We start from the raw sequence: 27,605 nt of genomic DNA, 5'->3' as shown, positions 1-27,605 counted from the left end.
CAAAGTGGAGACGCCACCTATCGATAAAAATACAATAATTATTATAATATCTATCTTTTTCTTCCCTAATATTTACGTAATTATGCACATAAATTTAAACAAGATTTTTTTAAGGTTTCCTTTTTTTATATTTTCGTGCTCTTCTAGATTGCGTAAAAATAGATGCGACCTTTAAACAGACTGGACTCCTAATAGTGACTATTTGTAGCTATCATTTTGGAAGAAAATATGTCAACTTAATTTAAAACTCATGCTGCCATATCTATAGAAATTAAAAAATAGTCTCTGTTTAACTTGTAGTCAGATACGGTATTTACAAATATATTTATTGAAAGGGCTACAAACTGAAACAATCGATATTCATTTAATGTGAATTGACATCACTTTAAACTTTTTTCCATACTATATTCAAAATCTATGGATGTGTCACCCGCTACTATCGATCCCCCTCAATACCCTCGAAAACACGCTTGATGGGGGGGAGCCATTTCGAACATTTTGTATGAAGTTTCCTTACTGTATGTATCTGTATATTGTGGTAATAAGTAACTCTAACAAGCCCAATTAAACGTCAAATTCCCCACTCAATCAACTAAATATATTCACACACCCCTACTAAGGACGAACTCGTTTTAATATGCAAATGTCGAATCCGAGTAACGCGTGATAGCTTACAAATTGAATTGCGCACTCGATCCTCGTATAATATGTTAGAAACAGCTATTTTAGTGAGTTTTCTATTACCCGTGGTAATGGATTCTGTAGTGTCTGAAGATGCAACCAATTTGTTTGTAAAAGGACTATTTGTCCGCTTTTTTCTTTTAATTTAAATAACAATGAGACAGGATATATCTAAGTTTCTATACATATAAATTGCGAGTGTCAAAGTGTGTATAACAAAACGCATAGGAAACAGCTTTACTGATTTTGATGGATTTTTGGTGTAAATTTGGTAGAGTATAGGCTCGTAAAGTACCTATTATATAATATATTCATTTCACTTGGTGATAAGATGACCTATCAAAGTAATATAAGCTGGGTAGGCTTGTAGTTTTCTAATTAATAATAATAGGTACAATTACTTATTGACAATAATAATATATAGTTACCATTAGTATTTAAAATATTAGGGCGCAATTTAAAGTATAAAAAATATCATTTATTTTATATTCTTTGTGCAGAATTTAAACCAAAAAGCAGGGGAAATGTTAATAAATCATTAAAACATCAAACCGGACTTGAGGGTCAAAGGTCAGAATTAAATTATCTTATTTCTTTACGCATCTGTGTACTTTTGAAATTTGTAATAGAGAAGCTTATTTAGAATTCAAACAAGGGAATTATATGGTGCTGTTAATGCCCTTTATTTAATATAAATGTAAATATATGGCTAAGTATTATAATCATGAGGTCCAAAAAATGCGTGTTTGAAGAAATGTGTAATTGCAATAAAAATGGTTCTTACAAGAGTAAGGGACACATTCTTTATTGTGTATATAATATGTATTCACTGTATTATGAATTTACAGGTAAATGTATTATAATATTTTTTTTACTACATAATATAAAGCAAATTTTTAATAGATAGGAGGAAGAGAAATTTAATCAAGAGGAAGGTTTTAGTATAAGCGAGCGAAGGCAGCTAGTTTATTGAATTTATAAAATATGTAATTTTTAATTATTTGTTTGCATTTTTCTTAGAAAATCACATCATCACTTATTTAAGTTAAACACCATGAACAGACCTCAAACTAATATTTTTAAGAAAACTTTGCTCATGAATAAGTAACGTTAAGTTAATGCGAACATCAATTAACAGCTAGCAATAACTACTTGACCTGGGAAGGGAACCCTCAAGCGATAAATGTGCCATCAATGGCACTAGGGATGTGCTAATACCGATCTGATATCGATAAACTCATCGGTATATCGATATAGTACATTGGAATCGATTTATCAACTTAGAAATCACATCAATTATGCTGTGATGTGATTTCTAAGTTGTCAATCACATATGTATGCTGACGATTTACAACTGTACACGCAATGTTCTCTATTTGATTTACATAACTCCGTGAAAACTATGAATGCTGACCTAAAAAGTATTGCCGACTGGAGTAATAAATATGGCCTATCTATTAACCCGTCCAAAACGCAAGCAATTATCATAGGAAGTCCTCAATTAATTGCCAAAGTGGATTGGACCGCTATTCCTTCCATCCAAATCAACAACACTCCTATTCCCTATTCCGCTACCGCTAAAAACCTCGGCTTGCACTTTGACCAAACCTTCTCCTGGACGGTACAACTCAACGCAGTACGCAAAAAGATGTTTGGTGTCGCTGCTTCCCTTAGGCGACTACGAAATATTTTACCAATTCCCACTAAAATTGCGCTTGCACAGTCCCTTCTATTCCCTATTTTAGACTATGCAGATGTCTGTTATCCCGACCTCACCGAATGCCAGCTCAACTCCCTTGAGCGACTGCAAAACCTGTGTATCCGATTTATATTTGGACTGCGTAAATACGACCACATTTCTGAATTTAGAGCCAGGCTCAAGTGGTTTCCAATTCGCCTTCGCCGGAATACTCACATACTCCACCTCTTGTATTCCATTCTATTTGATCCTAAAACTCCTCCTTACCTGAAACAAAACTTTTCCTACGTATCTTCCAACCATTCCCTAGCTTTACGATCCTCGAACAACCTGACATTATCTTTCCCTCATCATCATTCAAAATTCTTTCACTCTTCCTTTACTGTCACCGCCATTTCGCTATGGAATGCATTACCCGAGGTTGTGAGGAGAGCTCAAAGCCTGCCTATTTTTAAAAAGGAGCTAAGGAACCATTATGCTTCCTTATCACAAGATTGATGAACCTTAACACTGTTTTGTAAGTATATGTATTATTTATGTATGTATATTTGTTGTATATATTATATGTATGTATATATATTGTATATGTATGTATTGTATGTATATATATCGTATATGTATGTATTGTATGTATATATTTATATGTAGTACTTTATATATGACGGAAGAAAGGGCCCGAAGGCTATTTTTAAAAGGTGACGTCAGCAATTCTGACGTCACCATCATCAGGGCAGGCGCTCATACTCGAAGTAGAACGCCTGTGGGTATTTTTACTGCCCTTTTATTCCACGTCGTAATTATAGAGAGAGCTCCGAACGCTCCAACGGCCGGCGCGTGAATGTGCTCTGTGCCGTCGGACGCTCGTATTTAAATTAAACCATGACTCACAAGAATTAGTTTGAGAGTGTTGCCACTCTAATTTTTGCAATGAATTTTTATCATTTTTAACAAACATTAATTATTTCGTTAATTTAACCACTTATTTAAAAAGATTTAAGTAAACTTTAGCTAGTTATAATTATTTAGTAGTTTGACGGTAGTCGTTTATTGTCGTTGCGCCGACACGGCCATACTGACAGGCGGTGCGCGCTCTGCACCAGCCTCGTTGTAAAAGTCTGTAACAATGTCAAGTTATAATCTTGGCATGTTTTTTTGTCGGTTCTCGGAGGGTCTCGAAGGTTCTCGTAGATTTCTCGGAGGTTCTCGTAGATTTCTCGGAGGTTGGTTCTCGTAGATTTCTCGGAGGGTCTCGTAGATTCTCGGAGGTTCTCGAAGGTTCTCGTAGATTTTAACTGTTTTATTTAGAAATCAGTTTTTTGTACTCACATTATTTAATCTAAGAAGCTAATCATGTTCTGACTTGAAATAATGACAACTATTCATCCACAAAATACTAAACCAAAGTTACGTCTAACACGGCCATATTGACAATCGTACGTCCTCGTACGCCTTTTCTCGTATTACAATACTACGGTAGTTCATCTCGGGATTTCAAAAACACACTGCCTCGGCCACACTGACCTTACATAACACTAAACACTCCACATGACAGAAGCAGTCCGTTCGCATATCATGCGACCAACACCTACTCATTTGTGACATAGGCAGATTCTCGAAGGTTCTCGTAGATTTCTCGGAGGTTCTCGTAGATTTATGCTTATCACAAAGAGAGGCGCAGATAGCACGCACAATTCCTTCGATGAACCACACTCCCGTTACAATAATCCACGTAACAAACTTTTACTTTACACAACGCACGAGAAAAACACAAACGCCAGTATGCCGTTACAAAACTACGTAAACGTTTTAAATTTAAAAAGAGTGAGCTTGAATTCTATCCCACTTCTGATGACGGAAGAAAGGGCCCGAAGGCTATTTTTAAAAGGTGACGTCAGCAATTCTGACGTCACCATCATCAGGGCAGGCGCTCATACTCGAAGTAGAACGCCTGTGGGTATTTTTACTGCCCTTTTATTCCACGTCGTAATTATAGAGAGAGCTCCGAACGCTCCAACGGCCGGCGCGTGAATGTGCTCTGTGCCGTCGGACGCTCGTATTTAAATTAAACCATGACTCACAAGAATTAGTTTGAGAGTGTTGCCACTCTAATTTTTAACCGACTTCAAAAAAAAGGAGGAGGTTATCAATTCGGCCGGTATATTTTTTTTTTTTTTTTTTTTTTTTTTTGTTTGTACACCGATTACTCCGAGGTTTCTGAACCGATTTACGTGATTCTTTTTTTGTTCGATGCGGGATGGTGTCGAATTGGTCCCATAAAAATTTTATTCGGCTAGGCCCAGTAGTTTTTATTTTATGAGCATTTTTGTCTGTACTCGATGACTTAATTGGAATGTAGCAAGTAACTTTGATTCACTTCCCGGTAACCGATTGAGCTGAAATTTTGTATACGTATGTAAATTGGATAGCGATGAAACATTATCATGACATAGAGCTGATTTGATGATGGAATCGGAAGGTGGCCATAGGAACTCAGTAATATATTGACTCAACTTTATCGAGTTTGGGCTCGTTTGATTCGTGTTGAAAATTACACTAAAAAGTATTAAATAAAATTAACTGCGTTAAAAACAACCGACTTCAAAAACGGAAAAGTAAAAAATAAAAAAGATTTGATATTATTAATTACTACATATTATTTAGATGTGCTATTTATTAAATAGGTTTGAAGTCGGTGCCAAACACTAAGCACTTAGTATTAAGCCCGTGCACCGACATCAAACCTATTTAATAAATAGCACATCTAAATAATAATATGTAGTAATTTATAATATCAAATCTTTTTTATTTTTTACTTTTCCGTTTTTGAAGTCGGTTGTTTTTAACGCAGTTAATTTTATTTTTATATTATAGACTAGCTGCCCCAGCAAACGCATTTCTGCCCTATTGCCTTTTTCATCTTTTCTCTCCTTATGAACCTTCCCTGTCACTTAATAAAAACGTAACTGAGTTTGTCGAGCCTTTCTCGAGTTTTAAGCTTAACAAAATTTTTGGTGATTATTTTTTAACTCGTTTTTATTAGTTTCACCTGTGTGTTTATGTATGTTTGAATGTAACCAACATGTTTGCATGCAACTGACTCCTTAAGAGTCGAGTTTGAGCCACTTTAAACGGACAGATTTAATTCACATTTTCTACACTTTTCAAAGATCAGTGGCAATAAATCACTACATAGTATAAAACAAAGTCGTTTTCGCTGTCCCTATTTCTCTCTCTTTGTATGCTTAAATCTTTTAAACTACGCAACGGATTTTGATGCGGTTTTTTTTAATAGATAGAGTGAATCAAGAGGAAGGTTTCAGTGTATAATTTATTAGGTTTTAGACAAAGCGGACAAAGCGGTAAGCTAGTAGAGTAATAATTTCTTAAGGATAGTGTGTTTTTCGTTTTTGTAAAATCCATTAATTATTTTAAGAACATTTTATTACAGTCCTATTATACTGATCTATTATTGCCTTAATAAACCTCAAAATAAAATTAACTGCGTTAAAAACAACCGACTTCAAAAACGGAAAAGTAAAAAATAAAAAAGATTTGATATTATAAATTACTACATATTATTATTTAGATGTGCTATTTATTAAATAGGTTTGATGTCGGTGCACGGGCTTAATACTAAGTGCTTAGTGTTTGGCACCGACTTCAAACCTATTTAATAAATAGCACATCTAAATAATATGTAGTAATTAATAATATCAAATCTTTTTTATTTTTTACTTTTCCGTTTTTGAAGTCGGTTGTTTTTAACGCAGTTAATTTTATTGCAATGAATTTTTATCATTTTTAACAAACATTAATTATTTCGTTAATTTAACCACTTATTTAAAAAGATTTAAGTAAACTTTAGCTAGTTATAATTATTTAGTAGTTTGACGGTAGTCGTTTATTGTCGTTGCGCCGACATATACATATTTGTATTAAAATTCAACTTTCAGTTGTGCACCACCTACTCCGTTTCTCTGCAGCTTTCCTTTGCTGTGGTTGTCTGGCAGAAATCGCTCGAAGCGATAAGACCGCCCTCTGTACTTGTTCTGTACTTTGCTGTATAATTGTTTTTATCCTCTCTTTTTGTGTACAATAAAGAATTTTTATTATTATTATGTGTATCTCATTCCATAATACTCGGGTACCATCATAAGGAAGGTACCCGGTCCTTTGGAAGGCTTACGTGGGGACACGGATCCAACACGCAGAGGCCCTTTAGAGAACTTTACTGTGTTGTGGGACACCAGCCGCAGCCTGCCCATGACTGCACTATAGAGATACAGTCCTAGGCAGTCCGCGGCCGATGTAGGACTATTTCGATATATGGAAAACAAAATAAACTGGGCTATGGAGTGGGATGTTAAATGGGCCGGTATTTGGGGACTATTGGAAACTATGGCACCTGCCTTTCTACTAAAAGAAAGTAAAAATATGTTGGCAGGTGGTGACTCGCCCTCTCACTGTATGGGCCTCCGAAATAAGCCGCTGCAATAGTGCGACAAGGGGGCAACATATTGTGAGCAGCTAAGGGTGGAGAGGCGTCCTTGGACTTTAAACGACGATCACGCGCTCCCTGAGGGTCCAGCATCACGTGCCCACTCGCCACTTACACTTCGCATCCACCCTTCGAGCTAAAAGCTCTCGCGACTCCACTCTGGCCGGCCGGTTAAGGCAAGCCAGAGGTGGGGGTCCTGTCCTCGTCAGGCTTCACTCCGACCGGCCGGTGAAGGCAAGCCGGAGATGAAGACAGGGGCCTCCCCCGGGAGCACTCGGTTCCCGCGGGGTCGCTACTCCCCGACACCCCGCCACAAGGTGTCCTGCGGGTTGACTGATTGCACGGGTGGAATATCTACTGTCACGTAGACAATAGATATTCCAACCGTGGGCGATGGGGTCGTCACATCCCTACGCCCTTTTATATTATTATCAATTGAATATATAATATTTTAGCCAACAATTTTACAAAATATTTTCCAGATCTGTGGAATGACAACGGCTATTGTTTAAAGTAAGTATCAGTTAAATATTGCATTGTAAGTATCAGTTTACCATACGATATTGTTGACCCAGCAAGGATATTACAATACTTGCAGATGCTATCAAGTTACACAATAACGATAAAATTATTCAGATATCGATATCAGTTTCGATATCAAAATCATCGTCACATCCCTAAATGACACTATATTCACAACAGTTTAAACTCACTCATTCACAAAGTATCTTCACTGAGCTGGATTTAATTAAAACTAATTTAATTAATGAGTTACGTTCACTTTATATTAATTTTATAAAATCTTGCAGGAATAAAAATTTACATGTACGGCAGGATTTTCTAAAGTTCTCTATTTACTATAATTATGGTAGTTTTATATCAAGTATGGTATGTATCATAGGTCTTGAAAAAAATAGTAAAAAGTAAAAAGAAGTGAATATATTAAAGAAAAGTAGTTTGTTAAGAAAGTAACGTATTGGTGACCCGAACTAATCGAAACAAAATAAATGCAAAACAAAAAAAAAATAATACAATTTTAACCTTTTAACTTTGGAACATTATATTCAAACAAAAGCTCGGTTCATCTCGGGATTAATTGGTAAATAAGCCACAAAAATTAACTTTTGCGTTCATACAATAAGATATGAAGGAATTAAATGAATTTTTACTATACGCGCAAAATTACCTAATCGGTACAAATGAAAAGCTCTTCAAGATAACTGTAACATTTTATAATAATTATATTGACTTATTACACTGGCTTCACTTGTATATCCCACAGTGTAAGATTTTTAAAATTGATCCACTTGTTTCTGACATTAGCGTGTGCTTACTTTCCAATTTTATGATAATATTTGTATATATTTTAACATGACAAAAATGAAAACCTACCTGATTTCCCAAATAAGTCATACCTAAATCCGGTTCTTTAACAAATCAACAAATAAAAACTAAGTATTATGTTACTTTAACCTTAATAATTAACAATCGTAAACTGCAAGACCATTCACCAAGTTATTTTTCATCATATTCATCGTTCGTTTTAAATGCTAATTCGTATCGACCGAACCGGGTACCATATTGCAATGTAGCTTGTTATAGGTAAACCAGAATCTGATGGCAATTAGGGAAATCAAAATTTTGAGTGTGCAACCCTGGGGAAAATGGACTGAACGATCTTGATACTGCTTATTTTTTATTTTGTCCTCAATATCATTAGTCACATTACATAAGTGGACAATACTGTACTTAATAATGAGATATCCACTTAATATTTTAAAGGTACATACTTACATGTCGTCGTCGTTGGCCTATACGTCTATTACAGACGGTTTATAGTGCTATGCCTGAGCAATGCTTTTGATGCCCAAACAATCCAATGCGGTATCGACATACTTTTCCGACATACTTTTTCGGAAAAGTACTTACATGTATAATATACAATTATACATATTACTTTTATACAGGTAATACATATTATTATTTACACATACCTATATTTCTATATTCATTACCAGTATGCCATGTGAAAATATCGATATAATGTTAATGTAGATCAAAACTGCTTATAATTTTTTATAAAATAAAATAAAAATAAAATAAAACTATGTTTATTTTCGTAAGTATTAACTTATACACACATTATAAAATTGACTTGGACAGCTTGGACTTGACGAATAGGTAGCCGTATTGGAAACTCCTTTAATAAGTTTTCATAAAATTATATTCTAATCAACATAATTTCATAAAATTATAGTTACCTAAATATTATAATCTTTTTTAATTTAAGTATCAAAACGGGTAAGTCCAATTTACCAATAAAATCTTCAAAATTGAAAATTGTGATGTGTTTGACCCTTCTTCATCGAATGTTTTTCTATACACATTATAAACAACACCTCTTGCTTGTGATCGCAGCGGCTTTTTCGACATTTTCGAAGAATTTTTAGGCAAAATCCTAAAAATTATTCATCAACTGCAAAAAAGACAAATAATTTGACAACCAATTTGATAGTTGTCAAATAAGTTGCCACATGAAAATCTTTTATTCCTTAAATATAAATATGCCATCAGATTCTGGTAGACCTATACGGTAACTGTTTTTGTGAGGGTTCCGTATATTTTGGATATATTTTGGTTGTTTCTTGTGGCTGAATGTTGGATTGGTTTGGTGTTTATTTATTGGTAGTAGAAAGTTAATAGTTTAAAGTAAATGGTAGCAAAACTATTTTTAAAGTAAAGAAATGAGGTAATCAAAAATGAAACAAATCATGTTTGAATTATAAATCTATGGAGTTTCTTCTCTCTCTAGAGTGGACTGTTGCGTGGGTAGTTTAATTTAATATACCTAGTTAAAAATTACTTGTGACTTAAATGACCCGATTCCTAAAATTATTTTTTCACATAGCGCATGTGACTCTATGTTCTAGAGTCTAGACGATTGGATTAACATCACCATTTCATTATAATTTTTCAAGTCCTGTATTTTCTCAACTACAATAATTAAACAATTCCAAAATTACCTCAAAAAACAGAGTTGTCACTGACCCTACACTAGGCCGGTTGCAGAGCTTCACCGACCATCAGTGCGTACGTCAGTCGCGCTTGTCATATGTATGAAAATTCATAAAAACGTTCATAGCTAGACCGACCATAAGCACGCGTAGACAAGCACGACTGACGTACGCACTGATGGTCGGTGAAGCTCTGCAACCGGCCTAATAGCATGAAAAATATACGGAACCCAATTAGAAATAAAAATAAACGCAAATGGAGGATTGCTAAAAGGGTAAAATGAATACATGTGGACATTTGCGTTAACGATCTTCAAAAAACTCGTGTGTTTAATGTTTTTACATGATTTCGTATTTTATGTTTTGCCTCCATTAAAGAGTTATGGCCGTTTTGATGAATTTATATATTTTTTGTGTAATTAAAAAGGGCGGAACATATTTTTCAGCAATGTTGGACGTTTTATATTTCAAAATTATTTAATTTATCAAAATGAAAATATTATATTAGAGGTAGAGCATATTAAACTTCACTATTTTATTTCAATCGGTAGATATAGTATTTTAGCAATGAATATTTTCGAAAAGTAAACAGTTTTACATAACAATTGCATATGTATATAAATTATATTAATATGTATATATTCTAATTATTAATTTTATTTAATCTGACCATTCGTTATAACGCCTAAAATAAGTGACCTATATAGCTAATAACGTCTACGTTTAAAAAAAAACGTAATTTACCTAATTACAAGTAAAAAAAACCACCTAACCTTATATTATCTTAACGACCATACATTTTAATACATGTTACAAAATTCACATATTATAAAACGCAAGAGAAATGCCATTACTGACTGATGTGAAAATTGGCCGTTATTGTAATGCAAACGCTTTGAAGTCCAGAATATCATTATTCTTGTAACAAGATTTAAAGATGTAAAATGAATGAATAGAGTGCCTGTGAACTTTATTTTACTTCGTACTGGAACTTGTATGCGATTTTGGTTGTATTTTCTCTGCATGTTCTCACAAAATGAGTTTTAACGAAGCATACGCACCTTTTTGATGTTTTTACTGCACAATAAACATAAGAAAGTTCAAAGGACTTAAAATAAAAATAAATTAATAAAGCAATTTAAAAACTAAACTATATTAACATTAATTAACTACTTCATTTCTAATACTGTAATCTTCGCTTTACGAAATCTATTTATTTACATACACATACACGCACAAACACGCACACACACACACAAAATTATGTTCTACGTCGGAGGTATGTAAGATTTTTAAAAGAGCTTTTTTTAGTAGTATCCAAGGATAGAATATATAAAAATAGTTTGTAATAACTAATTATAAAAATGCAACAATAACTTTGCACACTATGTCTACAAAGATATCATAATCAATAACTATGACTATAAACATACTACCAAATAATTTCAACCATAAAACGTTAACAACACCACGACATAAACGAATTATTAGTTGATGAAGAAAAATCAATCAATACTAGCTCTAATTGAAATGTTTGGCAGTTTAATAAATCATATCCACACGGATATAAAGCTAATGAAAGTGGCATTTTCTTGTAATTGATTTTTCATTAGTACATCTATATTAATATTATAAAGCTGAAGAGTTTGTTTGTTTGTTTGTTTGAACGCGCTAATCTCGGGAACTTCTGGTCCAATTTGAAAAATTCTTTCGGTGTTAGATAGCCCATTTATTGAGGAAGGTTATAGGCTATTTATCATCATGCTAGAACCAAAAGGAGAGGAGCCACGTGGGTGAAACCGCGGAGCGCAGCTAGTGTTTTATAAATGACTTTGTTCCAACGATCGTTTTTTGAATAGATTGAGGTAGTTGTAGGTTGTAATCGTTATACTCTATTAGCACTCATTTATTTTTGAGCATTATTAATCATAGTATGGCCGTATAGGAAGGCTGCCTTCCTCCGACCATAATAATTTTTCAAACCGGATAAGTAGTTCCTGACATTAACGCGTGCAAACAAACAAAACTTTAGTATAGATATTGTATAAAGACGAATGCAGGACTTTTTTATTCTTCTTAACAATCAGTTAGACGTATAAAATATATACGAAAAAATCTTATAGTTATTTTCGAAGAAATACGTATAAATCCGTAAATATCATTATTTTTCAAAATGAAAATAATTTTACAAATTCAATACAGTTTCAAAAGATACATTATCCAGAACTTTAGCATCTATTTCGAGGTGAAAAATAGAGAAAGTTGCTAATACGTCATTCGGTTCCCTCATAGGGTTAAGGATGCTTTTTCATGAGAGATGTGTTGCTACGTTACTGTGATGCATTTAGCTTAGCACTGATGGAATTAATGGATTAAATTAAGATGATTTTTGAAGTGAAACTTCTTCATCGGGGTTGGAAAAATTTTAGTGTAATATGTTTTCGTTATGCGTGACATTTTTCTTATCCCTACCACGCGTGATTCGACGTATTTCTGTAAAGTTACATATAGTAATTTTTTTTTGAAAAATAAGGCCATAAAGAAGTTTCACTTCTTACGTGTGTACACTAGTACACGCACACATTTTTTTATAAGGACGTGTGCTATGGATACCTGAATGCGTGCTGTCACGAGTTGACTAGCTATGTGCCACCATGTAGTTCGAGCTGCGCATCTTCCTCCTGCCGCTAAATAGCTTAGTATAAGCGGAAACGGTCACATATTAGCATAGCTACAAAGTAAATCTCTGGTGGAAAAGCACCCTAAGCCTTCATGGGGATTATGAATGATGCATTGTAACTCTTCTATAGGATTTGTATTTGAAACAGCTTTTTCCATCATCGAAGTGAAAAGCTTTCTGGTTTGGTTTTACGAATGTTTGTATTTTCTATTTTTGTGGTTATGCTTGTGTGTTATGTAAAAATACAACAACTTTTGCATTTTGTATAGTTTATTTATATTCACTTCATTTTTTTTCTACCTACTTAATAATTATTAAAATAATGCGTTCTTAAACATATAAAACTTAAAAATAAAATATTATATAATATATAGATAAACTTTAAAATCTCTATGATAGTTTAGCATGCTAATTTGCATGTTCATTTACTTTAATTAGTTATTATTAAAAATTAAGACTCTCTTTTAATCCAATTTAAATGGATAGATTTGATTCAAACTTTACAGTTATCAAAGACGTTTGAAAATACAATAACTGCAGGAGTATATAATATTATAGCTATACTATTAGTTTTTTAACTATATTCATTTATAAATAACTAGTGCTCCGCCCCGGCTTCGCCCGTGGTACATATTTCGCAATAAAAGGTAGCCTATGTCCTTTCTCGGGTATCAAAATATCTCCATACCAAACATGCAAATTGGTTTAGTAGTTTAGGCGTGATTGAGTAACAGACAGACAGACAGAGTTACTTTCGTATTTATAATATTAGTATGGATAAATATTAAATATATAGGATATTAGAATATAATATTCAGACCTTCGTTGTACAAACTGCATTCTGATCCGGTGGCAAATATTTTTATCGGTATTTTGAAGATTCATCTAAACGGCTAGCTGCATAAATAAATACTTGAGTTTGAGTTGGAGCTACGTGAGGTTTGAACAACGGTTCCTGGTTTGCGTTTCACATGAATCCCTTTTGTGGAGTCTTTAATATTTGATGATCATGAGGATTATTATTATTATTAAAGGGACACACATGAAGAATAATTAATTTCTCCTCAGTTAAACTTGAATTGTTTTTGTAATTAATAACGAAATATCTATTATATTATGGAAATCTAATAAAAGTTAAGAATTTTTTTCATTAATAGTATATCTAAACATTCATTTAAAACTAATCACTACATATGAAATGAAATGAAATGAAATGAAATGAAAATTTATTTGTTTGAATTTACATAGTATAAAACAAAGTCGCTTTCTCTGTCCCTATGTATGCTTAAATCTTTAAAACTACGCAACGGATTTTTATGGGGTTTTTTTAATATAAATAGAGTGATTATAGAGGAAGGTTTCAATATTTAATTTATTAGGTTTTAGACAAAGCAGGTGAAGCCGCGGGCAATAAACTAGTATACTTAATATAAAAAAAAACTTGCAGACGGATTTTAAGCTTAACATTCCGATGTACCTACTTTTATTGTTTTAATGATTATAAATGAGTTTTTCAACCCATTTCCAATGAAAAAGGAAGTTTTATATTTGACTGTATTTTCCACAGTTTGTTACTTCGTAATTTATGACTGAGTGATTCGATGTTTTTATTGTAAATCCGGTGCCTCTCTGGTCCATTTCTGATATTTGAAGACGGTTTATTTGTAAAAAAAAAAGACGTGTGGCACTCGGGGACTGCCGCGGTAAAGCTATATTGCAATTTGCATGCTATGTCTTCAAGCCACACTTTCGCCCGTCGGAGTGGGGAGCGTGAGGTTTTTTCGTTACGGAATTTCTCGATTCGGTCCCCGCGCTCAAGGCCCGTGTTTTGTTCCAGATATGACATAAGGTTTAAAGCAATAAGTGGCATTGTCTCAAGTACATAAATGATGATAGTGCGGAGATGTGACGACGGCCGCAGTTGGACGGAGTCCAGGTTCAAATCCGAGCAATTAGGATTACCTGAATGCATACGACCCTGTATACAGGGTGTTGTTTTTGTGTAGCTTAAGATATTAATAGATAAATACAAAGAAAGAGTAAATTAAAGGAAAAAAAGAGCGTGTTTGCCACGCTCAGAAGTGAAACTTCTTTGGTATTTAAAGATACCTAAATTGTCGTTTTACTCCATGACGTGACGGTATTGCTACCTTGACTCTCAATGCGTCTAGTGAAGATTCACTTCAAAATTCATTACCTATTTACTTTGACCAGTAATCGGTACCTTGATGAGAAATACGTGAAAAAGATGAAAGGTGAAAGACAGGGTTTCGAAAACAACTCGTGATCTATTTACATTCTTTTAAATATTTCATTCAAATAATTATAATAATTTATAAAGCATCTGAATGCAATAAAACTGAATATTAAAATAAACATTGATTTTGAACTTGTATTGAACTAATATAAAAATAAATAGATATTGTCATAGTTCTCGACCATTCTTTGTAAGAGTGACGTCTAATTTTAGATCTTGGAATGGGAATAGGTATCATTATTGTTCCTAGAGTTTAGCAATCAGTATTTCCACCCACAAAGTCCTAATAAATAATATATATTTCTATTTATATACATATATATTAGTTATAGTATAGTTACTACTATTTAGTATGTATTTGTATGTATAAATATGTATGTAATATATTATGTCTTTAGTTGTATCAATATGATTAGTTTATTATAATGTATATTATGTTGTGTGTATCTTGTATATATATGCATTTTATTGTATTATATAATTACTTCTACTTAATCTAATAATTGTTTTTTCCTCTGTTTCTCAATTTATTATCTCGCTTCTTTGCCTTCTCCCCGTGGTTGCTTTATGTTTATTGTAAATTGTTATTTTATGTACCTACCTAGTTTATTGCATAATAATGTGTTAAATAAATGAATAAATGCTATTTATAAAATGAGTTCGTTTCATTCTAGATCAGTTAAGTAACTTTAAAATTGAGCGTTTATCACAGGTTATTGCATGCGCATATTTTCAGGACTGACATGGTTTTAGGAAATTCACCTCACAAGGTAAACATGTAATTTAGTTCATACTAATATTAAGATAATACTTACTATACCGCGGCTTCGCCCGCCTTATCTATAACCTATTAAATTATATTACAGCTTTCTCTTAATTTAAGTCTCTGTCTATTTAAAATAAGAAAAACACAGACGACGGAAAGCGATTTTGTTTTATATTATGTAGAGACTAGTTGTGCTGCGCGGTTTCACCCGCGTGGCTCCGCTCCTGTTGGTCTTAGCGTGATAATATAATATAGCCTATATTACTCGTGGATAATGTAGCTTTCGAATGGAGAAAGAATTTTTTAAATCGGTCCAGTAGTTTATGAGCCTATTCATTACAATCAAACAAACAAACAAAAAAAGTTTTCCTCTTTATAATATTAGTGTAGATGAAGGAAAATTTGCAAATTTTTGAACGAATCAATTCAAAACAAACACCCTGTATACCCAACAGTAATATTATCTAATCCTGAGGTCACACTAGCCAACACAGGTTAGGTAACACATAGAGACTGCTCTAATTCCTATGTGACTAGTCGATATATACGGCCAGTTCAAAGTTCATCACTACACTATGTATATTGTTCTATTATTTGTTATATGATAAATTGTTATTGTGTGAGATAATCCGATTAGTATGGCGAATGTTTTATTGTGTGTGTAGGTATCTTGTGAAGTTATGTTTCCATGGAAATACTGATGATTGTGATTCCCGGTCGTGGACAGTGAATTTATTGACAACTAGCTTTCCACCCGCGGCATCACCCGCGCAGTCAAAGAAAAACCTGCATAGTTCCCGTTCCCGTTGGATTTCTGGGATAAAACCTATCCTATGTCCTTTCTCGGGTATCAAAATATCTCTATACCAAATTTCCTGCAAATTGGTTCAGTAGTTAAGGCGTGATTGAGTAACAGACAGAGTTACTTTCGCATTTATAATATTAAGTATGGATTTTTAAGTATCTACAGTTCTAAATATTTTTTTTTAAATAAAGGAATGTTTATTTTCAGCTAATATGTTAATATTTAAAGTAATTTATGTACCGTTTATCATATAGTATTAATTAATTGGCAACTATACGCATCTGTAAATGTAAATAATAAAGACCCATATGCATTGCAGATGCATTAGACCCAAATGTGTATTGAAAATAATATTAGAAAAATTGCATTTAATTAGCATAAAGATAACATAAGTAGGTTTTTATTTATTCAAAAACAAATAATAAGCAGTTTTTTTTTTTTATTTTTCCACAAACAACATTTTTTTATTTAAAATGCAATATAATAGGAAAAAGTTGTAGGACACTAATCCCTACACATTATGTTATATTTCATTCATAAACTGAGCGAAAAAATAAATATTTTCACACATCATAATCTAGAAAATCATAAAATATTTATGTTTATAAACTAACGCATGTGTAATTATAAAAACGCGTAGGAGCATATATTTTACATCAATTAAACCTTGGATGGTCTTATGCATAATGTCACCATCAGCTAAAAATAATATCGTACGACAACGAGGCTTTTGTTCTTTCTGGGTTGGTCTACGAAATATTTACTGTAGTAAACATCGTAGACACTGCTGTTGCTTCATTTATGAGGTAAATAGTTAAATAATTAATTATTGAATTTTTTTACTTCAGAAAATTGATCTCAATATGCAAACTGAATTTTCACGGAAATTTGACTTAATTCAGGTTAGCTTATAATATTTGCTCTACATTTTCAAAACTCTCATTTGAAGTATGTAGGTACTCATTTCTAAAAAAAATAGGCTCATGATGACGAAGCAATATCTACTCATCAAATAATTGTATTGACCATTAATTATTAGCTTTGCATTCTTTATCAAAACTTAACAATAATTGATTATTTACTTATGAAATTGTAAATTAATTCCTTGGGAAATAACGCTTTATTATTAAAATCAGTGCAGGTATATAAAATTAATATGTTTCTTTAAATATAATGTCACGCTCTTGCTTAATACTGACTCAATTAGCGGCGCAGTGACAAATTAATACCACCATTGTTTAGAGAAGGCGCGGCATTGCGTCACACTAACGTATTACACATGTTTCTCAATGAACATTGCTATACTAGTGCCCTGGCTTTACTCACATTCCACATAAATGAATAAGAGTAGTTACAAGACAATGACATTAAACTATAAAAAAATTGTCGAAGAGTTGTTTTGTAAAACCACCAGTAGTTCCCGAGATTACCGCGTTCAAACAAACAAACAAACTCTTCAGCTTTATAATATTAGTATAGATTTCACTACAAATAAATCGAATTCCAAGAACAAGGCCACCTCTCATTTAACTGGAGGAATCTCCCAGTGGATTAAAATCTAGTTCTCTTTAAGACTAGGCTGAAATTGATGTAGTTTACGAGGTGGAATGATAGTAGATAGTAATATAGTAAATAGATTCTGTGTATTTTGTGGTATTTAGATTATCAGTCTGGTTGTTGGTACCTACCTCGAAAATCAGAAATTTTTTACCGCCCGCGGCTTTGCCCGCTTTGACTTAAACCTAATAAATTATATACAAAAACCTTCCTCTTGAATCACTTTATCTATTAAAAAAAAACCATCAAAATCCGTTGCGTAGTTTGGAAGATTTAAGCAAACAAAGGGACATAGGGACAGAGAAAGTGACTTTGTTTTATACTATGTAATGATTTATAAGTGGAAATACATAACAATTTATATTGATAATTTAAGAAAATACTTGATCTTAATTTTCAATAAATACGTCTTAACAATAAGAAGATTAAAAATAAATCAAAAAACCTACTGAGAATCATTAAGTTCTTTTAAGGATTAAGTATTAAAATAAATCTATACTAATACATATTATAAAGCTGAAGAGTTTGTTTGTTTGTTTGTTTGAACGCGCTAATCTTGGGAACTACTGGTCCGATTTGAAAAATTCTTTCGGTGTTAGATAGCCCATTTATCGAGGAAGGTTATAGGCTATATAACATCACGCTACGACCAACAGGAAGGGGAGCCACGGGGGTGAAACCGCGCGGAGCAGCTAGTCGTATAATAAAAGTGAGTCCTAAAGATTTATTTATACACAGACAAATGGTTTTTAAACATTACCACATTAGATGATTAATATGTTATTTACTGAAAGCATTTAGCACTTTTAATGACTTTTTTACGTGAAACCAAAGTAATGTGTGGGCGTGAAAGATAATGTAATAAACATATTTTATTCTAATTAATGAATTTTAATATTATTGTATAGTAGGTATGTATGTAAAATATAACCATGAGAATGTCAGTTCTATTAATAAAACCATTAAAAAACACTATCAAAAACAATATATATAGGTATACAATTTGACTAGTAATATAAACAAAATATTTAGTATAATACCGGCACATAATCGATTTTAACAATTTTATAAAGTACTAGCTGCTCCACGTGGTTTCACCCCCGTGGCTCCACTCCTGATAGTCGTAGCGTGATGATGCCTTCCTTGATAAATGAGCTATCTAACACTGAAATAATTTTTCAAATCGGACCAGTAGTTCCCGAGATTAGCGCGTTCAAACAAACAAACAAACAAACAAACTGTTCAGATTTATAATATTATTTTATAAAGTATTAATTGAATGCTATAAAATTAAAAAGCCCTTTCACCACACTAGCTGTGCCCCGCGGTTTTACAGCATTGCTCCACTCTTGTTGGTTTTAACGTGATTATAGCCTTCCTCGATAAAAGGGTATCTAACACCGAAATAACTTTTCAAATCACACTAGTAGTTCCTAAAATTAGCGTGTTCAAACAAACAAACTCTTCAGCTTTCTAATATTAGTATAGATTTTAAAACTACTAGTTACAATAATTATTATTAAAAGTAGAAATCGTCTTACTTTGTATCTTACCAATTGCAACCATAACCTTTGTACCAATAAATGAGAAATATACCTAACCACAAAATTGTATTTTAATTGACGAATACCAAATTTTCATGAAGCTTAACATTATGTAAAGTCTAAAAGTACGTTTTATTACTTGGTTATCAAATTCATTGACATAATAAACCTGCATAGCATAAGTCAAACTTTTTCACATAGGGTTCTGTACAAATTATTGTGACGTCGATATCAAAACTTAACATTTCAATTCAAAAGTAACTGTTTGTCGGTTTGTCCTTCTAACTATGCATTTCTTCTGAACAGCTGAATCGATTTCGATGACATTTGGAACAGAAGTATCTCTGTAATGATCATGATTTTTACTGTCTCTACAATTCTACTCGCACTTTTCAATAAGTATACCTTTATACTAGTTTTTACTGTGAAATATCTAGTTCCCACGAGAATTTTCTTCAACCATGCGGGTGAAGCCACTAGTGGAAACCTATCAAATAATAAGCATAAAAATAATTTATATCATATTCTTCTAGTTTAAACTACGATTTTGTACACATCTTTGTACAGTTCAATGAACATATTTTTATCAGACGAACAGAAAACAAAGAGTTATTTATTAATATTAACTAATAAGGAACCCTAAAACCATACACAGTTATGGTAGAACTTTTTATTGACCATGCCCACGGTGTACCGTAACAAGCCGGGTAAAATAATATCACATTATGGCTCATAAAGTGCCCTTAATACAAATATTTGTTTATGGTACATTCTGCCATCTTGTCATAAACACTTGGATTATAGATACTAGATGGGACTTATTAAATAACACATAGAATAATTTATTTGTTTAGTGATTATCGAAAAACGAGTTAATGATATTTTATTAAAATAATTAATTTGATGATTAACGTTTTCATGATCTTCTTTTTGATGCTAAATCATCAAGTGCACGTTGGTTACTTCATGATTTTTTAACATGTCGGTTTCATCCTAATACTTTCTGATTAGAACAATAGTGATATGATTAATGCGTGGATAGGTTAAATAATTTATTGCTCAGCTTATTACGAAATCAATTAAAAAAAATCGAAGACTTGATAAACTTCTGAGCATGTCCACTCATTATTTAACATTATATTAAAAGCTTATTAACTTCAAATCAAATCTTTAAAACAGCCTTTTCAGCTATTTGCATTAACTTTAAAAAACAGCAACTCATCTTTAGAACATACCTACTATATACATCTCGAATTAGTTACAAAATAAAGCATTAAAAAAGGGCACATCCAGTACTATAAGTCCCGTTTCACACACATACATATACATCTACCCACACATACATTGTTCTAACAATGTACTCGCTATCTTACTTACCCTAGGGTTACTAAGAGTGTCTAGACATGTTATTTTAACTTTATCAGCTATTTTAGAGGCTTTAGTGTTTATGAAAGGACTAGGTGTTAAATGTGTCTGCACTGACTAGTAAAGGGGACAAAAGTGCCCCAGGGGCAGTTGTGGTTTGATGTTAATGTTTATATTTCTTTAGGGCATAGACAGGTAAAGTTTTCAGTGAAAGAATGAGCTTAAAATTAAAACATGAATATAACATCATTTCAGGTGTGAAATAAAGAGAACACTAGCTCTCCGTAAGCATATAAAATAAATTAGTTAAAACAATATACAAACAGTATGTACAACAATTTTTTTCTAGAATCACTCTATTAAATAAATTCCTGGGGTAGTTCCAAATATATCATACGTAGTAATTCAAATTCAAATTTTAAAGTAATAAGTAGTAATATACCTATAGTGTCTTATTATTTAGATTTCTATGAAAAAACCTGAACTCACAATCATTTTAACAACATTTAAATTTAATTAAACTGATCATTATTTATTTTTACCTTTATTTACAGCTGCGATCCTCCACCTTCCGAGACAACTACCTCTATGAACAACAATACAAAAATAACATTTAAAAGTGTACTAAAATCGGTTCATCTGTTTGAGAGATATGCTTGTAGACATTATTATCATCATCATTGGCCATTTACGTCTATTTCAGACGATTATCGTAGTCAGTCCCTATCTACTGCACTTCTTACAATGGCTATGTAGCCCAATACGATGCGATGATTTACAATGCGATCGAACGGTTTATTTTGACAGAAATATATATTGTTTTGTATCGAATCCATACTATATTAATAAAATGCGAAAGAAACTCTGTCTGTCTGTCTGTTACTCAATCACGCCTAAACTACTGAACCAATTTGCATGAAATTTGGTATGGAGATATTTTGATACCCGAGAAAGGACATAGGCTACCTTTTATTGTGAAATATGTACCACGGGCGAATCCGGGGCGGACCACTAGTATGGCATAAAGACTTGTTGCTATGTACGCAGACTAGAGCTCGCTTATAACTAAACCTTCTCTTAATATATCAGAAACTGTTAAAAAGGCAAAGCTTTATCCTATTTAATTAATGTATTAAATCAATATTTAGAATCAGCTCTAGAGCATTAAATATCAATATCTAAATACCCACGTAAATACTTAAACCATTGAGCCCCCAGCGGCCCGATCGGTCCACGACACAATAGATTTTCTATTGTATCTGTGATTCCGGGGGCTGAGTTATTAATTCGCTTTCTGTTTCAGATAATGTAAGAAAATAATTGTAAGGCTTAAAAATATCATAATGAATTGTTGCAATCCACCATTCCAGTTTTCTAGAAACCTCACGCATTATAAATACAAAAACAGAAAACCACAGGACTCCCGTGCTCCGCGATATGTCTTCAACAATGTCGATTGACTGGTTTGTGTGTGGTAAAAAATAGTTTACACCACTCGTATTATAAATGTAATGGAATTTATAATACTGCTAGCACGTGACTTCGTCTGTTGTATAAAGTCTTTAATGATTGCCTTAAAAGTTTACAATTACTTCGAAAAATTGTGACAGGTCAGTTAGGGCAGGTACCTAAACCGTTATAGCTAGGCAAACGTTCTTCGATGACAGGTTTTTAAGATATTTTGAACTGCTTTCAGATTTTTCAATCCAACCTGTATATCAAGGCACGTATCCCACTAAAATTATAAATGCGAAAGATTGTGACAAACATTCGGATGGATGTTTGTTATTCTTTCACATTAAATACTACTGAACCGATTACAATGAAATTTTTCTTCGAAACGTGCGCGAAGCCGCGAAAATCTAGTATAGACGTATACGTATATATGTATATGCTTCTCCTATGAAGAATTATTTTCGATTTTCAATTATTAATCGTCGATAGATTTTTAAACTATTGGTTTTTCGGACTCATCTTGAAGTACCTACCAAGTCAAAATCTTCCTGTGGAATCAAAGGAAACTTATACATTATGAAATTGGTTATATATGAAACGTTTAACATTCGTTTATTCATGAATACATTGAAAAGTTACCCTGTAACTTTTTCACTTTTACAAGCGCTTATGAATTTTTTATTTTTCATTTAGAATATAAATTCGGTAGGCATTTAACTTAATACTTACGAACTCAATTCCATTACAACTTATGTAAATAGTATATTGTAATACGCAAATAAACAACACAATTTCCTTGATATACAGGGTTATTTGTAAAACACCGGCAACCTCGCAGGACAAGATAGCTAACATCATAAGTAACAACATTTGATCTACGACTTTTGGCATAACGCAATAAATAATTATTTTTAAATGATTTTTTAAGCTTTTATTGTACTCTCCTCACATTTGTAAGTCTATGTTCTATTCATTATCGAAAGGACGACGCAACGCCCCCTTTCCCCTCTCGTTCGCTTCTTGTTTACGTAATTTTTGGAATGCGCGTAGAGTTTATAATATTCAAACGGAAAATTAAATGAATATTTATTTTTGTATGAAAATAAAATCTAACAAATTATCAAAAGTCGTAGAACAAATGTTGTTACTTATGATGTTAGCTATCTTATCCTGCGAGGTTGCTGGTGTTTTACAAGTAACCCTGTATAAAAGATGTTTTGAGAGCATCTTAAAAATTATAATATGTAAAAACTAAAAAGTAAATAATAGAAACTACCTTTCTGGATGACGTTTGGATAATTTGTAGATACCTATTTGTACATTAAGGCTATGTACAAAATATAAGCGTAGTTTAGAGAAGAAAATATATCTAAACACAGCTTTTCAAATTCAAACAATTTATTGTGATTCACAGGTTAAAAGGGTTTACATTGTATGAGGTGATCCGCTGTGATCTGCCATGTGGCGTACAATTTCGCCCTTAGCTTCCGCGTAGTCAAAGGAAACAACAAACATACATACAGACTTTTGCATTTGTAATATTAGTAGTATTATCTACTACTTTCAACTTGTAGTCCTTTATTATTGTGCTAAAATATTAAAAAATGAACTAAAGCAATATCACTGCATAGTATTAAACAAAGTTGCTTTCTCTGTCCCTATGTCCCTTTGTATTCTTAAATCTTTAAAACTACGCAACGGATTTTGATGCGTTTTTTTTTAAAGATAGAGTGATTCAAGAGGAAGGTTTTAATATATAATTTATTAGGTTTTAGACAAAGCGGGCGAAGTCGCGGGCGGTAAGCTAATCCATACTAATATTATAAATGCGAAAGTAACTCTGTCTGTCTGTCTGTCTGTTACTCAATCACGCCTAAGCTACAGAACCATTTTGCATGAAATTTGATATGGAGATATTTTGATACCTGAGAAAGGACATAGGCTACCTTTTATTGCGAAATGTGTACCACGGGCGAAGCCGGGGCGGACCTCTAGTGTTTCTATAAACCATTTTTTGGTTTAGTTTTACCATCAATTTTTACTTATTACCTGAACAGACTTTTCTATAATATTTTCCTTCACACCATACAGATTACAAATAACTTACGGTGTAGGTCGACAAAAACTAACTAACTGCAAGTTGATTACTCTTTAATGATTGGACTGTAACTGTGAATCCTTGATAAAAATTGCTTTGTGAAGTTGGAATACTTTTTGTAATTATTAGAGGCTATATTGTTTGTTCTTGGTTGATTGTAGAAGTTAAAAAGTTCTGGTTTTGACCCTTGTTAGAGTTCTACAATGTGAATAAAGTTTACGTGTTGATAAAACCAGAAATTAATTTTTTTAAGCATACGAGTGTATTCGGGTCCTCGTTAGGTCATACTAACAACATAATCAAATACTAAAATAACTTTTATTAAATTACTAGCACTTACTAGCTTAACGCCTGCGGCTTTGCCCGCTTTATCTAAAACCTCATAAATAATATCCTTAAACTTCCTCTTGAATCACTCTATCTATTAAAAAAAACCGCATCAAAATCCGTTGCGTAGTTTTAAAGATTTAAGCACACAAAGGGACATACAGAGAAAGCGACTTTGTTTTATACTATGTAGTATATTTGCTATCTAAAATACATAAAGTATATTACTATCTGAAATAATGTGTTGATTTTAGAGATTACCAGAGGCATAGCTAATACAAAGAATTAAAAATAGGGGCAAAAAGAAGGGTTTAAATAAAACAAAGGATACTGTCATCAAATATGTATATTGAAACAAAAGTAGCGTATTCGCATGCAACAGAAAAACAAACATGCAGATTTTTTTATATATTTATATCACTTGATAATAAAAACGCACACGATACAAAATAAACTGACCATCGAAGCTTCGAGTACTATCTAAATATATATTTTATCACAGAATATTATAATCTAGAAATTTCATATTTTTCGTTCCAGTAATTTCGTTTATAAATTGGCCAAATACATATTTTTTTTATCAAATGCCAAAAATTCTAATCATGTAAGTTTCACTATAATTGAGCAAAAATATAATAATTATTTATATTTATCAATGAATATAATAAAATGCAGTTTCATTTAGTATTAGCTAGATATAAATCATTGAAATTTTTATAGTGGACAAAAGTGAAAGGACGACATTTTTCGTTCGCATGAATCAAAAAAGTCTCAGGAGTAAAATTACAATTTAAAAATGTATTTGCAATTTGATTTTAAACTGAGAAAAGTAAAAAATAGGATATAAAAACCTTTTGTATTACATAATATTATTTCGACCTCTACAAATTAGCTTATAATTTGTATGTCAACTAAAATGTTTCACAATTATTATATCTAGCTAATCTAAATACAATTTACAATAAAAATATAATCAACACAAAACTTATAAATGTTTTATAATATTGTAATATTTACAGAAATTGTAATACATAATTGAAATGTGGACTAATTATCTTTTTCATAGCTGTACTAATTATAAGGCTTTAAAAAAATTAAAATAATTTTAATAGTTTTTATAGATTGAATCTTTCAATATCTATGAACAATTCGTTATTAATAAATTGTTTTACATATTCAATATATTGTATTGGACCTTTCTCTCTTTGTCCAATTACAATTGTGTTTATAACAATTTGTATAATTAATTTAAATTGTAATTGTAATATTGATAATAATATATTCTTAAATAATTAAAGCATGCATATGCACTTTAAACTTTTTAAATTCTTTATACATCTGTATACACTTAGTCTATTATTTACAATCAGTCGTATCATTTATTTAGGAACATATATTACAAAAATCTACGTCAGAATTTGTTTAGATGCGTGACGTCACTGTTCTATATTCAAATTCGAATGAAGAACATTCTAAATTTGAATTCGAGTTGTTCTTAATACAAAAATTGTATCACTACAATTGGATATGTACAGTTTAACTGAATTATTTTTTTTATTACGAAATTATTCGTAATTGTAAAAAAAATAACAAGGCTGAACACACACACATTAAATACTGACAGAATAATCGACGATTTGCACCAAACGGGAATCGAACTTGAGACAACACTAGATTATAAAAAACTTTATAACTTTGTAGTGTTTCTTTCATATTTCGTATCACATAAGTGTCGTTGTAAATTTCACTAAATCCATTTCACTTCACTATTTACACTAAACGGGAAGCTCTCGCTATACGTTCGTTGCCTGTTGTAAACCTGCAAAAATAATAATGTATTAATTATTTTTATAATATTACATAACAAAAACAAAACCTTAATCTATTGAAGTAAACCTATAAAAAAATACACCCATTACAATATACAATCGCATTATAAAAGGTGATCAAAATGTCCGAGCAACGTTGTATTAAATATTCATTGAAATTAACACCAAAGTCTATAAAAAACTCTGCCTAATTCAATCGTAGGCAGCGATTATGATTGTGAGTCAATAATTGTATTGTATAAAATGTTAATGACGATGATAATAATTAGCCGATTCTATGATGAGGATGACTATGATTCTGATTGTTGATGGTGAATATGATTATGACTACGATGATGACCATGATCGTGACCGTGGCTTTGACCATAACGCATGTACGCATACATATTTACCTAAGCTATGTACCTGGCGCGGGTCACGCAGTAGATAAGTATTATGATTATGACGATTCTAATTATAATGACGGTGACTTTGATAATTTTGGTTTTAGGCATTCAAATGTTTTATAAATATAAATTTATAAAGAATATAAAAAATTCCATCACGAGGTGGTGTATCCCTTAGACACATAAAACTGAAAGAATAGAATAAATTCGATTACTCAGGCGGGTCACGAGTGGCTGAGTTGGTTAGGCATCCGCCCCGGAATGGCGCGAAAGGATGCGGGTTCGAGTCCCGCTGAGTGATCGAATTTTTTCTATTCTTTATAAATTTATATATTAGTCGATTCTGATTATGATTCTTATGATGATTTTGATGATATTCTAGCACGCATGCATAACGTATGCGCATATTTACCTAAGCTATGTACCTGGCGCATGTCGCGCTGTGTAGGGCGGTGGGGCGGGGGTTGATGCTGGTTTCGCTGTATGTACTGGTGGGTAGCCTGGGTGAATGAATGAATGAATAATATAGTATTTTATAACGTTAATTAATATATTTGATGCGATAAATATGTCAATTTTTATATTATAGATAGTATTAAAAAAAATGTGTGCGTGTACACACGTAAGAAGTGAAACTTCTCTAT

General features: G+C 32.2%; 2 protein-coding genes across 8 annotated transcripts in view; one reads left to right on the top strand and one right to left on the bottom strand.

Annotated features, from left to right (window-relative positions):
- Positions 1 to 2,014: 2,014 nt before the first annotated feature.
- Positions 2,015 to 2,878, top strand: LOC123703673. Its single transcript, XM_045651751.1, has one exon. It carries the CDS (start codon positions 2,015 to 2,017, stop codon positions 2,876 to 2,878), a length of 864 nt encoding a protein of 287 aa, XP_045507707.1.
- Positions 2,879 to 25,074: 22,196 nt separating this feature from the next.
- Positions 25,075 to 27,605, bottom strand: part of LOC123703759 (irregular chiasm C-roughest protein-like) — a 67,264-nt gene continuing 64,733 nt past the window's right edge. For 3 of the 7 annotated variants that reach the window (XM_045651876.1, XM_045651878.1, XM_045651877.1), the window contains exons 19-20: positions 27,387 to 27,461; positions 25,075 to 26,565 (exon numbers count right to left, since the gene is read on the bottom strand). In XM_045651876.1, coding sequence (XP_045507832.1) covers positions 26,540 to 26,565; positions 27,387 to 27,461 — 101 coding nt within the window. In that variant the 3' untranslated portion in view covers positions 25,075 to 26,539. Of the gene's footprint in view, positions 26,566 to 27,373; positions 27,462 to 27,605 lie in introns of those variants that run through there. The other 4 variants (XR_006753036.1, XM_045651881.1, XM_045651879.1 and 1 more) reach the window with 3 other exon arrangements.

This window comes from Colias croceus, chromosome 27 (assembly GCF_905220415.1).
Source record: "Colias croceus chromosome 27, ilColCroc2.1".
In the NCBI taxonomy this organism is placed as follows: Eukaryota; Metazoa; Arthropoda; class Insecta; order Lepidoptera; family Pieridae; genus Colias; species Colias croceus.
The sequence above is the reverse complement of the archived record's forward strand: the minus strand, read 5'-3'. Positions and strand labels throughout refer to the sequence as shown.